The sequence below is a fragment of the Pan paniscus genome, chromosome 4, assembly GCF_029289425.2.
Source record: "Pan paniscus chromosome 4, NHGRI_mPanPan1-v2.0_pri, whole genome shotgun sequence".
Lineage (NCBI taxonomy): Eukaryota > Metazoa > Chordata > Mammalia > Primates > Hominidae > Pan > Pan paniscus.
Genome location: NC_073253.2, coordinates 142,642,583 through 142,660,342, shown reverse-complemented (window position 1 = coordinate 142,660,342; position 17,760 = coordinate 142,642,583). Strand labels below are relative to the sequence as shown.

Here is a 17,760-nt window from a genome sequence, read left to right as displayed (position 1 = left end):
ATTTTCACAAACCAGATACACTTAGCTAGTGTTACACTAGTTATACTAGTATAACTAGCACCCATAGAAGGAAACAGATTATCAGCACCTCAGAAACTCCTTTGTATCTAGTGATATTTTTATTGCCATTTAAATAATTTATAATTTTGTGATTAGGGTTCCAGTCACATACAGCATCCCCGAAGTCTGTCTCCTTAATAATACTAGGTCACTTCTATGGAATGCATACATCTGGTATGTGCTGATTGCATACGTTATCTCAGTTCTCGCTGCCGCTGCTCTGTGTGGTTGGCATTGTTGCGCAGGTAAAGAAGCTGAAGCTCAGAGAGGTTAAGCCCCTGGCTGATCACACTTGAAGGACTGGAAAATGGTTTACTCATCGTGAAGAGACCAGGGTAATCAGCATTGTTTTTGAAGTTTTTCTTAAATGCTGGTCACTGTGGAGATGTGCTGGCAAGATGGATTTCCAGCAGCAGCCAGGGGATTTCAGAGCAAAGTCTATTTTTGTTCCTTGGTTTGTTTTTTCAACCTCCCCTTAGCCCTACCACCCCACCCTCCTCCTTATTCCTGTCTCCTTTTTAGTAAAAAAGCCTCTCAGCCGCAAACCTCTATAGCCGTGGAAGGCCATTTGGGTGAAGTTGGAGGGTGATGTAACCTTCCAAAGATAGTCATGTTGTCAAAGTGCTGAAAAACCTGTAGTGCTTGGGAGGAATGAGATCAAAGGGACCAGGACAGAGGTCCTGGGGGAGCTGAAGTGGTCAGCATGGGTGTGAAGTGGGAGGAGTGAGCATAGGAGGAGCCAGCCCCTGTTCAATTCAAGCATACCCAGACACCACCTCAAGTGATGCTGTTCAGAGAGCTGGGACCCCAGGCATAGAGACAGCCGCTCCAGAGTACAAAATTCTGGGTGCTTCAGGAAGGTGTCCATATTCATGTATGACCAGGGGCCTCCAAGGTCCCATCCACATGGAATAAAGTGCAGCTTGGGGGAGGCCAGCTCAGCCAGCCAAGTTCTTAGGTCTGTCTGCTGAGCTACACCCACAATGGGCAGTGACTGGTTTGCATTATACAGCCATTGGGCATCTGCAAGCTATTTTTGGTATTTTTTTTAAGTGTTGGGCTCCACAGGCTAACCAGAATGTCATATCCATAAAAAAAGGAACTGTTGCCAATTGAATGGAAGAATGTCAAAGTCTCTGCTCTGTGCTGAATTGGACTAACTTACACAAATTGAGAGTAGACCACTTGAGAGTAACACAGACCCTCAACTGGTTAGAAAATATTATCAACAATAATATCAGTAGCCAACCCTCAAGGGGCACTTACCTTGTTTCCCCATTAGGAATGAGCTAACTGCTTTATAAGGATGAACTCATTTAATCCTCACCACAGCCCAACGTGTCAGATCCTATTATCCTCAATTTACAGACAAGGAAACTGAGGCTTTGGGAGGTTGTGCAATGTGCCCGAGTTCACCTAGCTTATAAGTGTCAGAACCAGGACTCAGAACCAGGCCATCTGAGAGAGCCTCAGCTCTCAGACCCTGCTTTGTTAATAAAATAAGGGAAAACTTCTAATTTCTTAATAAATGCCACTGGGTTGGTTAGCATATTTGAAAACATGAATTCTACATTAGGGTAAGATGGGAGAGATCAATAATAAAACAAGTCTTTGTGTTGAGAAACCTGGGAATTATTTTTGTAAGAAATGCCTCCTAAAATTAACCCTTTGCTGACCACTTACTGCTGCAGGAAAGGATTTGAGGAACCATGATGCCTAACTGCCTTGGCTGGTTATTTTAGACATAATGGTTTGCTATTGTGTTTGCCCAGAGATTCTGTCCTGAGAAGATTGAGGAGCAAAGGCTTTCATTCAGATGTCACCTTTGTGATAACCACAGAGGCTAAGGAAAAAGTACTTACCCTCTGTCAGGCATTGCTCTCAGATGACAACGCTGTGCTATACTATTTTACTAGTGAGGGATAGAGGCACTGGGAAGCTGAGTAAAGTGACACAGTTAGGAAGTGGTAGATCTGAGATGTGGATATAGGCTATCTAATTCCAGATCCTGCCAAAGTTATCCATAACCTCTGTGCAGCACTGCATCCTCACAGTTCGTGGAGGTGGGAGCCACCAGTTTGAGAGGTTCATGTTTCTATTGACTCCTGGAGACTTTTTCTTGCAGCTGGAAGCTGAGGCTGTGTTCCGTGCCATCACCATTGCCAGCCAAACCAATTGCCCTCTCTACGTCACAAAGGTCATGAGCAAGAGTGCAGCTGACCTCATCTCACAAGCCAGGAAAAAAGGTGATTTGTGTTTCCAAGATCTCGGAGCCCCTGATGGCACTGTGTGGCTCCTTCCCTCTCTGGTTGTCCTGTGTAATATAAATGGTGCCTACTTTGCTCATTGCCTTGCTCCCTAGGAAGCCGCTCTCCACATCCTGTGTGGATGGGAGGATCCTGGGATTTCTCCCACTTGGCATTTAAGTAAACTGAGGCTCAGGAAGGTTAGGTGAGTTGTCCAAGATGACACAGCTTGAACCAGTTCTTCTGAGACTTTGTGCATCTTCCTTCTCCCCTTGATCTTTGATTTTCAGTTCATCTTGTCTGAGTTTTATAAACGGACATATCAGTCAGGATTAAATTGGGTGCAAAATTCAAAGATCCTGCTCAAACTGGCTTAAACAAACACAAGTGAATAACCGATTGTAGGTGTTTCAGGTATGGCTAGATTGAGGGGCCTCAACAATGGTATTAGGTGTTTGTCACGCTTACTCCTTTCTTGGCTCTCTTTCCTCAGTTTGGTTTATGTTCAGTATGAACAGTCACAGAATAGATGCTGAAAGGCACCTGTTGTCCTCAATTTTTGGCAGAGAGCATGATGGGAAAGTAAAATACACCTTTTCCAGCAGGTCAAGCAAAAGTCCGTAGGAGCACTGTGACTGATCTGGCTTGGGTCATGTGCTCATCCCTGGACCAGTAAACACCCCGGGGATGATATAATCTGGCCAGGATTGAGGCCACAGTGCAGATGCAGGTCACACCTCCTGAGCCACTGAGACTAGCACAAGTTATTTTAGAGAAGGGGTTGAGTGGGTCTCCAAAGCATATTGGCCACCATGGCCTTCACGACCCTGGCTGTGTCCCTGCTCCCTGTTGACTTCTGCTTCTTTTCTCCACTGGTGTTAACTTGGGCTTCCTTTGCTTGCCTTGTGCTTAGCTAAAGTTTTCAGAGCTTTCTTTTCGGTTTCTGGTTCTCATCCTCAGTGTCAGACTCGTGGGCTCAGTTGTGAGGCTGGGTAAGGGACGAGTGCAGGTGAGAAGCTGCAGATGTGTGGCTCTGTGTTGGGTTGTGAGAGGATTTACCAGGCCCAGTGATGTGGTTGCTACTGCTGCGTGCCAGTGGCCATTCTGGTAGTGGAGAGGCCCAAGATGGGTGATTCATCTACCAAACTGGCCTGTGAAACTCCACGTGTGAGTGACTGCAGTAGCTAAAAATAGTCTCAGATGACACTGATGGCTGAGTGTTCAGCTGCCTGGCCTTCTGGCACAGGGTGACCCTATTTTTCTTACAAGAGGGGAGGCTTTCACATTGTCTAGACACTCTTCCTAGCTGACAGATTCTGGGGCACCTCCTTCCTTCCTCTGTTCTCCGTAGGCCTGCTGTTTTCTCCTTAGCTTTTAGAAGTTTCAACTGACATGGCGTGGTTGCTCCACTGGGTATGAGTCATTGGGCGAGAACCAGGAAAGCAGCCCAGTGCTCCTCACTCATTCTTGGAGAAAAGCAAAAAAAAGAAAAAGAAGAAGTGTGTAGGAACTCCTTCTGCCCTCACCCAGTGCCACACACACACACCCCTGCCAACTGTGACCACCCACCACCCTCATGCCCTCTGCTGAGGCTGCATTCTGCCCGGGACCCATTCTTAGGGTGACCTAGGGCCGCTCGGGACAGGGTGTTTTAGTTATATGCTGGTCTTATTTCAAACTTCATGGAGAAAAATTCCTAACCCTGAGCCTTTTGGCACATAATTCTCTGGCGAGCAGAACTAGTACAGCTGTGTCTCCGGGGTGGAATGGGGGTATTATTTCAGGGATGAAAAACTGGCTGCTGAGATTGAAGTCAGTAAACAACTCATGGACCGTCATTCTCAAGGAAACACCCAAGAGCATTCTGAGCAAGACAAAGTGTAGCAGGGTTTGCACTTCCCTCCTGAGCAGGATATGGTTGAAGTCTCAATGTGTTTAGTCACCAATCATCAGGGCTCTTTAACTATATGGCTGCTCAGAATTAATATTAGAAAGCTACAATTTAACAAGGAACAGCTATGTGCCCTGCACTGACATAAATACTTTAATTTTTTTATTGTGTGGAATTCTCAAAGAACTCTGAGAAATAGGCATTTCTCAGAAATGTCCTTTTTCAGATGAAATTGCAGCACAACTTGTCCAGGATCTCCCAGCTGGGAGAGCTGGTATTCAAATCTAGGTGTAATTACTATCTTAGCTTCTTTTACTCTTCCATGCTAAACATAGTCCAGAGGGAGAGTTCTTCCACTTTTAAGATTCTATTTCTTTCAATAGTAGTTGAGTGCTTGCTGTGACTTTCATTTCTTCATATCTTTATGGTCCTGTATCCTTTAGTGTGTAAGTATTTTTGGAGAGCCCTTGAATTCTCATCACTTGGATTTTTTTTTACTCTCACCCCCAAAAGCAGGGCTGTCCAATGTGAATCATTGCCATCGCTTCCTTCTTTTGCCCATGGCAGACATTACTAATTAATCATGAGTCTTTCCTACTGAGACCCCAAGCATTATTAGAATTCTTCCCTTCATGGAATTCTAGGCAACTATTACCAGTTGAATGGAGTTGAAACAAGGCAAAATCTATTTGTAATCCTGGCCATAGAGTGCAAACTTGTGGAGAATTTGACTGTGGAAGATGGAGGACCAAAGTTAAAGAAGTGCAGGGCTGTATAGGGTAGCTTTGGCCCCAGATTTTGGCATAGAGAAACTTGGTACCAACCACCTAGCTATGAGCTAGCATTTGCTTTCTATATCACTATTCCTTCTTCTTAAAGAAGCTAAACAGCTTAGATCAGTGTATATTCCAATAGCCTTTATCCCCTCTCCATGGTTTGGGTAGTTAGGCCTCTAATTTTTGAGGCAGAATCCAAGAAGCTAGTCTCATATTCGATGTGTCCTAGGTTATTGGGTGACTTTTACCAAGTCATCATGTTAGGAGTAACAAACATGATAAAAAAAAATCATGAGAGTCTCTAATCCACAGGAATGGATTTTACTTTGTGGAACCAAAGCATATCGTTATAATGGGAGCATCTAGCAATTCCCAGTGGTGGGTGCACATTTGGGACTTTGGGCCCCTACTGTGGGAAGGCATAACAGGTAAAGAAAGCGATATTTACCAAACATCCTCTAGGTGCCAGATGCTTCACATATGCCATATCTTTTCATTTTCACAAGCCCAAGAAGTAGACATCATCTTGTTTCATCAATTTCAGAATATATCTATTTCAGCCTTGGTATACATGGAACCCATTACTAGAGCAAGAACTGGAGCATTTTAGTATTTCTGAAATGAGGATGAATCTTGAAATCAATATGTATATTTTATTTTCTTTTGCCTCAAATTTTAACTTGCCTCAAAATTTGAGAATTAACACTGCATCTAACAACCAATGGCTTCTTTTAATCTAGAGAATACAAACTTGGTCACCTTTAGCAGATAGGAAAGCAGGGGCTTTAAAAAGGTGGGAACATGGACTTGAACCCAGGTCAGTCTGACTCTGAGACACAGTCCTGGGTAGGCTTAGGAGCTAAATTAAATAGGCTTGGCCCAGTGCAGCATATACTTTATGCTAACCCCTTGTCTGTTTCCTGCCCCTTCTAGGAAATGTAGTCTTTGGTGAGCCCATCACTGCCAGCCTCGGCATAGATGGAACCCATTATTGGAGCAAGAACTGGGCCAAGGCGGCTGCATTTGTGACATCCCCACCCCTGAGCCCTGACCCAACTACTCCGGACTACATCAACTCCTTGCTGGCCAGGTTGGTGCAGGAATGCCCAGCAGCAGGCGTTTGGTGAAAACATCTCTTGAGTCCAGCTGGGGGTTGAGGACAGGAGCAGTCCCATCTATCAACTTGACCAGAGTCTGCAGTGTGAACAGTGTATTGGGAATTCTTTTACAGTCTTGAGCGTAGAAAGCAGGCTCTTCCCCATCCTGTTTTAAACATTAATACAGTCATAATATTAATAATGGTAATAGCAGTTAAAACCTATTATGTGCCAAGCTCTATGGTAAGACTACACTCACAATCTCATTTGTTTCTCCTAACAACTTTATGAGTGAGGCACTCTTATCAGCATTTACATATAAAGCAACTGAAGGTCAGAGAAGCTAAATCATTTGCCTAAGTTCAAATAGTTGGTCATGATGACAATCAAAATTATAGGGAGACTCCTTTGTTGCTGCCCTCTGCAGACATATAGGATCATGACATTTCTCATTTGAGTACATTTTATTTTGCTACAAAAGAGATGAGCTAATCCCACCCCCTCACTTTCTAGATGGGGTAACTGAGCCCAGGGAGGGGAAGAAACTCATCCAAGCTCATATATCTAGTAAGAGGTAGAGGAGGGATTCCAAACCCAAATAGTCAGAATCCAAACCCTCACAGTAGACACAAGACTCTAAGCTCCCAGTGTGCCTCCAGCCATCTCCCCTGTTCATGTGGAGCTTTTCTCCTTTGCCAGCGGGGATCTGCAGCTATCTGGGAGTGCCCACTGTACCTTCAGCACTGCCCAGAAAGCAATTGGGAAGGACAACTTCACAGCCATTCCTGAGGGCACCAATGGTGTGGAGGAGCGGATGTCTGTCATCTGGGACAAGGCTGTGGTAAGGCATGGAGGTCATGGGACCTCCAGTTGGGCTGGTGACACTGCGAGTGCAGATGGGATCTCGTACTTGCTGAGATGTCTCTGGAACCATGTGGCTCAGGCAGTGTGGAAAATTTCCTTCTAGTGTGATGAATCCTAAGGCCTAGCATTCTGAAGGAGGCTTCCTTATCTAGACTGTTAGGACTAGGAACCAGACATGCAACTCCTTCATCTGAGTGTACGAATAGCCTGTACTTAAAATAATAGTGAGTTAATTCTTTTTGTTTGGATAGTTTTATGACTTCTTTTGAAAGAACTGGATATAATCCTTTGAAACGATAAGCAATGAGTCTGTGTCTAGACCAAAGTCATCTTGCTTATCAAGGACGCCCTGTACTGAGGGCATGTGGTCATTCAGGCGATACAAGTGATTGTCTCTAAATGTCTTCTGGCAAGTAGCCTGTTTTATTTTCCTTGTTCACATCACAAGGACTGATGAAAGAAATAGCCATTCAAATTAAGACTCTTTCAAAGATTTTAGTAAAATCAACAATTATCTCATTATTAAGTTGATTACTGCTCTATGTTTCATTTCAAAAATCCTAAAAACATTCTTATCAGAGTTATGTATACTAAAGCCTCATTAATCTACACAGTGTAATTTCACTGAGTTTTCTTTTTCTTCTTTGCTCCCAGGAAGCTCAGAGCTAGGTTTTAAACTCAATTCTTTCCGTAAAGAGGCTTTTTGGTTTGAAAAGAGGGAAAATATAAATATTGTTGTCTGTTCTCTCGCATAGTGTTTCCTTTTTCATATACTGCAGAGCAGTACGTATGTATTTATCCTGGCACTATTTGGAATAGTTCCAAGATAATATATATTTTTAAATTACCACCATGACACATGCTCAGTAAAGAATATTTGGAAACTACAGACAAGCACACACTTGAAAGAAAACAAAAATATCTCAATTCCACAACCCAGGGAACCCATTGTTATCATTTGGGTGAGGTTCTTTTGTATTTATTCTATGCATACAACATATGCAAACACAAATACATATCTAAAGGATGGGATTATAATCACATTTGTTTTTACTGTGAACTCTCCATAATCCTTTTTGAAATTAGAAGAAGAAAATGAGTAAGTAAATGTAAGAACATATAGAAAAAAATGCATACTGCAGGGGCAGTAACTTCTATCTTAAACCATGTGTTTGACCATTTTACCTGAGTAGTCACGACAGCCCAGCTAATTCGAGCTTGCTGAGTGAGGTTCTGTAGCTCACCAGCTTTTCAGGTGGCTCCTTTTTGTATTTCTATGCCTTTGTGGGTTGTCTTTCTCTGAGTTCAGAAGCCCTGAATTGATATATATGTAGCTATAGATATAGATATAATTTCTTATATTTCAATAGGCCACAGGGAAAATGGACGAAAACCAATTCGTGGCTGTGACAAGCACAAACGCTGCCAAGATCTTCAACCTGTATCCCCGCAAGGGAAGAATATCTGTGGGTTCTGACAGCGACCTCGTCATCTGGGATCCAGATGCTGTGAAGATCGTCTCTGCCAAGAACCACCAGTCTGTAAGGCCCGCTCTGGTGGGAGTGGAGTAGAATGGAGAATGCATGCAAGGAACTTGGTCAGGAGAAATGTGTTTATGTGGTGTGCCAGGGTAGTTAGACTAGGACGGGTTGCAATAATAATCCATCCCCTAAATCTCAGTGGCTCAAAACCTCAACTGTGTTTCTCCTGCTTTCCAAAGCAGATGGGCTCTGCCCATTCTAGTCACTCAGGGACAGAGGCCAATAGAGGCTTCCTCTCTACATATGTTTTCATGATTGCTGAGACAGGGGAACATGACCTGGTGAATGGTCTACTGGCTCTGAAAGCTTCCCCTAGACGTGGTGTACGTCACTGCCTCTCACATGGCACTGGTCTTAGCCAGTCCTGTGGCTATACCTAACTTCCGGAAGTCAGGACGTGCAATGATCCTTTGTGCCTGGAAAGAGAAAGAATAGGAAATAACTGGTAAACAGCACTGATGACTTCCTCACGATGAGTTTCACATGGAGGATGATAATTAAAGTGCAGTACCTAACAGAAACGGGTTCGACACTGTTGTTAAAAATAGTTAATATTTTTAAGCACTTATGTTTCAGGCACTGTGCTTTGAATTCACTGGATTTCCATAGTAGTCTTCTACAGGTAGGGACTATTATCCTCCGTTTTATAGATTAAAAATTGGAGGTACAGAAAAATTAAATAATTTGTGCAGCAAGCGAATGGTGAAGCTAGCATTGAAACCCAGACAAGCTGACTCTAAACTGATGTTCTTAATTATTGGCAGTACAGTAATGCCTCTTGCTGGTTGAGTAATGAAGGAGGTAGGGAGAAATCCCATTTTTGGTGGCAATGGCCTTTGCTTAAATATTGTGTCATCTCATGTTATTTAATTTGGAGCTAGAGGGACCTAAAGGGTACATAACCTCTCTGCCCACCTGCTCAATACAAGACAGTGATGTACAGCATCCTGGATAGTTATCCAGCTTCTCTTTGAACACTACCCAAGACAAAAGTTGACTTCCACTTGAGGACCTTATTAAAGACCGGACACTTCTTTTTGCTAGGAAGTTTAGTCTTGTCTTAGTAAATCTGTCTCCGGTGCCTTCTACCCACTGGATGCTTGCAGATGCATGGTGAGCTTTTCCTGGCTTACCTGGTGAATCAGCAGCAAATGACACTGAAGGTCTCAAGGAGAGAAGGTACGTTCCTCTTTCTCCTCTTTCTATACCCTTACTGTGGCTTTGCTTCTCACCCCTGCCTCTAGGCTGCAGAGTACAACATCTTTGAAGGGATGGAGCTGCGCGGGGCTCCTCTGGTTGTCATCTGCCAGGGCAAGATCATGCTGGAAGACGGCAATCTGCACGTGACCCAGGGGGCTGGCCGCTTCATACCCTGCAGCCCGTTCTCCGACTATGTCTACAAGCGCATTAAAGCACGGAGGAAGGTAAAAAGCAGGGGAGCTCTGAGGTGGTGCAGGAGCTTTGTGTTCCACTCACGCTCAGAGATAGTAACCATGAACACAGGGCACTGTGATCTCTAGACTCTCACTGAGAAATTCAGTGACAGTCTTGTCCCCAAGAACAGCTACACAGACTTAATGTACTATTAAAGAGGGTGTTGAAAATTTTTGTTCAAAGAGAGCTTTTTTTCCCAAATGACTTTTCCTACATTTTTATAGTACTTTATTAAAAATAATTTAAATTCGAATAATTCAAAATAAGGCCAGTGTATTTTTTTTAAAAATAAATTACTCTTAAAGTCTGAAGGTGAGAACTGAGAATCCACACTGACACATCCCTGTGTCATTCTGTCCAGTGCTGCTCCACAGGGGCAAACACTTATAACATTTTAGCTACTGTATTTTGAATAAAACTTTGTTTCTCTGATTTTATATGTAAACACACACAGAGATATGTGTGTATATGTATAGGTCTATAGATACATGTGTGCAAATGTGTGCATGTGTATAAAAAATGGAGGTGCAGAGAAATTAAATATATATTTACAATATATGTATTATATTTATATATACTTAATATATAAATATAGAATAATATATAAATATATAAATAAACATATATTTATATTGTATTGTGTATTGTATTGTAACAATACAATAAATATAATTAAAAACAAATAAAAATGCATATAAATATATTCACATATTTATATTTATTGTATTTATTGTATTATACTTTTTATACACACACTATATATATATACACACATATACATATATATGTATATATATGTGTTTGTATACATATGTGTATTAGCCCTACCCTAGGATTGTGGAATTTGAGCTCCACACTCCAGTTTGGGCCTAATAGAGAAGGAGACTTCCCCAGTATTGACCCTTTATTTCTATGAGTGTGATTTAGATTCTGAAACCAGGGAAGTGTTGATGATGTAGAGTTCTTGGTTTTGGGGAGTACAGATACAGTCATCACATCACTAGAATCATTAGCATCTGCACATTTGATGGGCTCGGCTTCTGTGCTGGCATTTGAGTCACTAACAGGGAAGGAGGCTCTGACAGGACTTAGGACTTCTTGTGATGATCCATCCTGCACTGTCAGGCTTCTCTGGCAGCACGTCCTCACTGCCTCCCCTCTGGCCAAAGTTAAGAAATGGGTGGAGGTTGTGTGCCGCTGCCATGGGTGGTCTTGCAGTGTTTGTCCAGTTGACTGTAAGCCCCTTTGCGGGAGGTACCGTGTTTCCCATGGCCAAAGGCCCTAGTGCCTGGCATAAGGCCTAGCAGAGCATGTGCTGGGTGGAAGTTGCTGGCTGGCTCCACAGTCCCAGGGCAAGTTCACAGCCACAGACAGAGGTCAGTGGGTCAGACCACAGACACTCACTTCAAGGCCTGCCCACCCTGGTGTGTGCTGAAGAGTGTGAGGGTGGAGCTCCCATGTGATCCCATCCTGGCCAGGACCTGTGACCTCGTGTCATGACCTACCCTTCCTATCCCTCTGCTCCAGCTGTACTGCTGTTCTTCTATTTCATAATCATTCCCACTGCAGCTGTCTGCCCTTGCTCTTCTCTTTGCTGGCTTCTCTGTCATCCACACCACTCCCCGGTATCCCTCCAGCCTCCTCCCTCTGGCAACCCCAACCCCATAGCAACGTCCTTTGATCCTTCTGATCGAAGCTCATCTATTTAGAAGGGCCTTCACTGACCACCTCCATTGTCACTCTATCATCACATCCTCCTTTATTTATTTTATACTACTTCTCCCTTCCTCAAATTATCTTTATTATTGTTAATTCCTAGCTCCCACGACACACTGTATTCACTAATATATTTATGATACCTAGAACAGACCCTAAAATGCTGAATGAATGAATGGTGACATGCTCTTCTCTGGCTGCAGATGGCAGACCTGCATGCCGTCCCAAGGGGCATGTACGATGGGCCTGTGTTTGACCTGACCACCACCCCCAAAGGTGGCACCCCCGCAGGCTCTGCTCGGGGCTCTCCTACTCGGCCGAACCCACCTGTGAGGAATCTTCATCAGTCGGGATTTAGCCTGTCAGGTGAGTGGGACAGGCTCATCAAAAGATAAGAGAAGGGGGAAGGGGAAGATCAATGTTCTGAGGCCACAGGGTGTTCCTGAGAACTCAACCTGAAGGAGTTTTCCAGCCTAGCACTGGTGTCAACTTTAGGGAGAAGGTTACTGGGGCAAGCAGGAAGGGTCCCTGAATTGACAAGGGGTCCTGGTAAGAAAGTAAGACAAGGCAGTCAGGCTGAAGACCAGGTTTAAGTGGTGACTGATTCTGCCTAGAGATCAGCCCTGGTTGGGGGCAGGGTCGGGGAGCTGGTCCCCTCTATGAATTGATAGTGATTTCCAGCATTGGCCTATGAGCGCTATGCAACATAGTATGTTTTCTTTATTTGTCCAGATTAAAAGATAGCTTAAATTATTTTTATCCTCAAATTGCAGTAGCATCTTCTAACCTAGGATTTTTATTATATTCTCCCATTCCTAGTAATTATAATAATGCTAACACTAGCTACCACTGATTGAACATCTACTATGTGTTAGCCGTGTGATTAGTCTTACCTATTCTTTACGAACTCTCTGATATAATTAGAAAATAATCATTCAGTTGCTCCCTAACCAGTAGTCTTAAAATGGAGAAAAATAAATGTAGATTTGCATTCCTATAATGAATAATTTAAATGTGAAGGAAGTAAGACAACAAGAAAAGAAAGACATTTAAAGGTAAAATTACAGCATATGAGGAAAGGGTAAGGAATGGGAGAAACAGAAACATGGGAGAAAGAGGTAAGGGAGACCGAGGGGAAGAAAGACAAAGGAAAAGAGTTTAAAGTTTGGAGGTGACTTTGCCAGAGGTCACATTCTGCTAGTCATAAGCAATTGTTTTCAAAGTTTTTGCCTTTTTTGTTGTTGTTGTTCTCTGGCTACCTTAGTTCTTAAGCTTTTAGAGGCTCCTTTCCGAATAGACCCAAGCACACACTGAAATTTCTTTTTGTGCTGTTGTCACAAAGACCTGACCATCACTGCTTTGCACTGTGAGATCTTGGGCAAGTGACCTAACCTTTCAGAACCTCAGTTATCTCCTCTGTAAAACAGATAAGGGCACCTCTCTCAAGCCATGGTGGTGAGGATTAAAGGAGATAATGGTTAAGCACCGAAAGCATTGCCTGTCACAATGAGTGTCACGTCTTTGTCATTGTTCTTCTTCCCAGTATTATTATCATGCTCTGGGTCAGATGAAATCTAGATAAGAACTTGGCTTTTCCTACCAGAGGCTAGTTTTCGGGGCCATAAGAAAAGTCTAGAAGACCTGATAGACTGGAATGGAAGTTTCTTGGGAGGTGAGACCAGCAAGGCACTTCATATCTTGCACTCTTAAAATTAACCCAGTTTCTCTCTTGCCCACATCCCCCACCTGCCACTCTGTTTTTTTTTCCCCCTGGGAATTTATTTCCAACTGTAGGCACCCAAGTGGATGAGGGGGTTCGCTCAGCCAGCAAGCGCATCGTGGCACCTCCAGGCGGCCGTTCTAATATCACATCTCTGAGTTAAGCAAGCCTTCCTCAAAGAGAGGGGCAGAAGCAAGAAGAGATTGTTTTGAAGCCAAAATGGTACACCGATATTTAAGAAGGAAAGCGAATCCAAACGGTTGTGATCTAAAGAATCAATAAGCCTCAAGCCTTATGTTTCTCCAATGTTACGCTCGCTTGCCTAGCTTTACGAATATTGCTTTGTTTTCTGTTTATGCATAGCCTTGATTTGTTTGACTCCCCTCCCCCCCATTTACATGCATGCAATCAGACAGGCCACTAAGGTAAAAGAGTCTGCTCTATCATAGTGTTGAGAGCGTGTGTAGTGCTGCATCTTATGACAAGGGGACAGACAAGCTGGGACGTCAGGGAAATGAACAAAAGGGATGCAGGTTATTTGGGGTGAGTGGGTGGTGGGAGCCTGGAGCAAGGTGGAGGGTGCAGAGGGGCTGGGGTAGGGCATGTAGGAGGGAGGTGGGTGGGTCAGGTGAGCGGAAGGGGTGTTGTATATTGTGTTGATGACGTACGTTATTTCCATGGAAGATAGCCTCTGTGGCAGCTGTCACATCACCACAGCTCCCTAGGGTCTGCCGAGAAGGCAGGCAGTCTTTGGGTTCTGTTCTTTGTCACGTCCCCTACAAGTAAATTTTGTTTCTTTGAACATTTATCAAAATGCCAAGACCCAACCATTTCTTCCACCTGCTTGATTGTGCCAGTGTTTGCTCAGGCCTCTTTCTTAGTGTTGCTTTCAAATCCTTCTCTTTCCTGGGTTGGGAAGGCCAGGCAGGGACAGAGCAAATGACACTTCTCTTCCTCTTGCCCTCCCTGCCTCTTTGGTGCTCTTAAAAGCCAGCAGCTGAGAACATAGCACAGGCCCACGTGGTGAGGGCACCCACAGCTTAAAGACGCTTCCTTCTAAACACGGCGAGGTCACCTCTCACTCTTCTGTCTTTGCAAACCGAGAAGAGTGGCATGCTTCTGGCATCCCAAGTCAGGATTTTAGCTCAGATGAGGCAGAATGAAGGGCCTCTCTTACAGGCAGTTTGTGTTTGATTCTCTTGATCCTGGCACATCCATGATAAATAGGAGTTTTTGAAAGTTGGTTTTATTAGGTGTTCCCTAATTTTTACCGTAATAGGTCATCTCAGCTTATATGAAAGTCAAGTGGGGAATTGGGAAAGCCAAAATCAGTCTTGAGCAGAGGGAGCACATTTTGTGGACCTGGTTCCACCTTTCCATTCCAAACCACCTGTTTCCCCTTCCATTAGCAGAAACTCTGGGGGAACTTTGTGTCTCAGTCCTAGAATCTCCCCAAGTGAGTGGAAGTGACATGATGCAGTCTTCCTCATGGGGCACCTGAAAGAAATTAGTGTGGGTGCTTTGATCTACCTTGTCTGTCAGAGTTGAATATCTCTTTCCCTATCATGCCGCCTCTGAAAATTCAGTTTTGGAGCAAGTCCTGTGAGCAAGATAAGAATCTATAGAACCAAGATGCTCATTTTCAGAAGAAATATGTTCAACCTGGGATCAGACTTCCATGCTCTGGGGAATCCAAGTGGTAGCACCTGTAACCCTGTGTACTAAGTGCTTTGAAGAGAAGAGCAGGCCTCAGACACCTTTTAATTGCTTAGGAGAAACCATTATCTCTGACTGCAGGTTTGAATAAGTTGAAGACCAGAGAAAAGTACACACTGGGCTACAAAGGAATTTGGAGATAGCCAAGGAACAGGATTTCCCCTAGCAAGCTACCTTCTGTTCGAATCATGAAAAAAGACTATTTCCCCTTAGAATAGGGAAGCTTGCTATTTTAAAGCTCTTGTAGTGCTTTTCTTTTAAGGGAGATGTAGTAAAAGGGAAAATGTAGCTCTTAATTTACACTTCAAAGATGTGGGGGTCTTTCAGAGAACTCAGAATAACAGTTTTATGTGCAGAGAGAGTTTGCCAGATCTGAAGCATATACCTCATTGACTAGGCTGTTACTTTGGGATAGGTTGCAGTACCAGCCACAGCCAGCAGATAGAGGAAAAGACACACATAAACTCGCTTCTGAGCGTCCACTTCTGCACTCTCTGCTCTGCTGTTACTCAGCCCCTGAGTCTGACTCATCCCTGCACAACCTCTCTGTGCCATGAAGATAAGTCTTCCATGGCCAAATTGGTCATCCGCACTGCCCTTGGGACTTCCGAAGTGAACCATTCCACCAGAACCTTTGATTCTGCACAAGATTTCCTTGCTCTGGGAACAACCCCCAAATGCCCTCGGGAGGAACAACATGAGCTCAGGAAGCCTCTCTTTCTTCACTTACCATTACTAACTCTCCAAGCATAGAAATCCCTGGGAATTGCGAGAATAACTCCCACTATTTTAAAATTTATATTCAGATTTGTTTCGTTTCATAAGACACATCAAACAGGCCTATACAAAAGGTTTAGGAAAAGAAAACAATGGTGAGTCCCGGCCCTCTTCGAATTCACTGGCACCTCATGCAAGTGTAGGAAGGCACGCTGGATCATCTATCTGATTCCCAAGCTGTCCTTTGCCATCTCATCCCTTGGCCTGCCCCCCAACCCTGAGGATGCCCCTGCCATCCCCCCAACCTCCGCATATTGCCTCTGAACCCAGATGGCAATCCGTCCCGGTTCTCTCTGAGGGCCACGGGCTTGGGTAGTGGAAAGGGTGTTTGGGAAATTGTTAAATCAGTTACCTGTAGTAGAGCTATTTCTTGTACTTCTAAGTTTTCTAGAAGTGGCAGGATTGTAGTCATCCTGAAAATGGGTTTACTTCAAAATCCCTCAGCCTTGTTCTTCACGACTGTCTATACTGAGAGTGTCATGTTTCCACAAAGGGCTGATACCTGAGCCTGGATTTTCACTCATCCCTGAGAAGCCCTTTCCAGTAGGGTGGGCAATTCCCAACTTCCTTGCCACAAGCTTCCCAGGCTTTCTCCTCTGGAAAACTCCAGCTTGAGTCCCAGATACACTCATGGGCTGCCCTGGGCAGCCAGCATTCATTGTAAGTTCCCTCTTTGAAAACTGGTGTGTGGGTGTTCAGTTCTGTGTCTGGTGGGTGTGGACAGACAGTAATCTCCTGTGATCTGTGCTAGCTGTGAGGCAGCTCTGGAACATGAAGAGCTGTTTGGTTTGAACCGTGAACAAAACTGTGTTTTGAGTTTAGCTGACATTAAAGAAAAAAGTTCATCAAGTGACTGTTAATGTAAACCTGGTTATTAAAATAACTATGAAATTACCAACATTGTTCTCCAGTCTTCTTCTTTGTGTGATGTGCATTTTCACCTATAATATTAAAATTGCCCAGTAGAACTGAAAGGGTTAGTAAGAGGGGCAGGTAGATCTGCTGATAACAGAGTTGTCTGGAGAAAAATTGGGGGCTTCTATTTTTGAAATTGAGTTGTTAGTTTTGACCACCAAGCTTGATGGCCATTTTGAAACTTTGGAGAATGAGTAAGTTTTTTTCTTCTGTGGATCATCAAATTTAGTATTATATGCCATTTGGGATAAATCTAGCTAAGTCCAGAACAGAGCCATAAAGCTTTTTGTTTTGGGTTTTTTTTTTTTGTTTTTTGTTTTGGTCTTTCCCCTAAAGCCTTGCTATTTGATTGTTTTGCAAGCATTTTCTGCTTCTTTTTAATAGCCTAGACTTGAAGAAAAACTCAAATTACACCCATACCAAAGTATATTCTTTAGCAAATGGATCCCAAAGAGTAAAATCAGTGTACGGAAGCATTATTTGCTATATCTGCTCTTCTTAGAGCTTTCAGGTACATATCGGCAACTTGAAGACTCTGAGAAATCCTGTGATAAAGGTCTTTCAAAGTTTGCCTAATTCAGGGTTCTCAAGCTTTTGACTACTGAACCCTTCTATCCCATCCCATCTTTTAGCATCCCACCAAACCTATTATACTACACCCTTTTGAGGGAAACACTGCTGAATCCAGTTGTAATTTGTTGTGCAGATCATATTTTCATCGCAAAAGTTAAACTAGTTTACCGGGGGGAAATTGGAAAGTGGAATTTTAAAGTCTGGTGCAACTGTAAAGTTCAGTCAGGCAGACTCAAGTGTAGTTGGATCTAAGTGCTAGACCCTGACATCAGAGCGTTGCTTCTTTCCACTTCGGCCCTGTGTGCCTTCAGTAAGTGCTTCCTTCTTAGGAAAGCTCTTTTTTTATTATTATTATTTTATTTGAGATGAGTGTCCCTCTGTTGCCCAGGCTGGAGTGCAGTGGCACCATCTCAGCTCACTACAACCTCCACTTC

At 43.6% G+C, this 17,760-nt stretch overlaps 1 protein-coding gene across 3 annotated transcripts in view; it reads left to right on the top strand.

Annotated features, from left to right (window-relative positions):
- The window catches only part of DPYSL3 (dihydropyrimidinase like 3), a 119,507-nt gene extending 102,771 nt beyond the window's left edge, over window positions 1-16,736 (top strand). For all 3 annotated transcript variants that reach the window (XM_003829068.5, XM_003829069.5, XM_008954480.6), the window contains 7 exons: window positions 2,186-2,306; window positions 5,907-6,063; window positions 6,770-6,911; window positions 8,305-8,475; window positions 9,720-9,899; window positions 11,829-11,991; window positions 13,420-16,736. In XM_003829068.5, coding sequence (XP_003829116.1) covers window positions 2,186-2,306; window positions 5,907-6,063; window positions 6,770-6,911; window positions 8,305-8,475; window positions 9,720-9,899; window positions 11,829-11,991; window positions 13,420-13,508 — 1,023 coding nt within the window. In that variant the 3' untranslated portion in view covers window positions 13,509-16,736. The remainder of the gene's footprint in view (window positions 1-2,185; window positions 2,307-5,906; window positions 6,064-6,769; window positions 6,912-8,304; window positions 8,476-9,719; window positions 9,900-11,828; window positions 11,992-13,419) is intronic.
- Window positions 16,737-17,760: the final 1,024 nt, after the last annotated feature.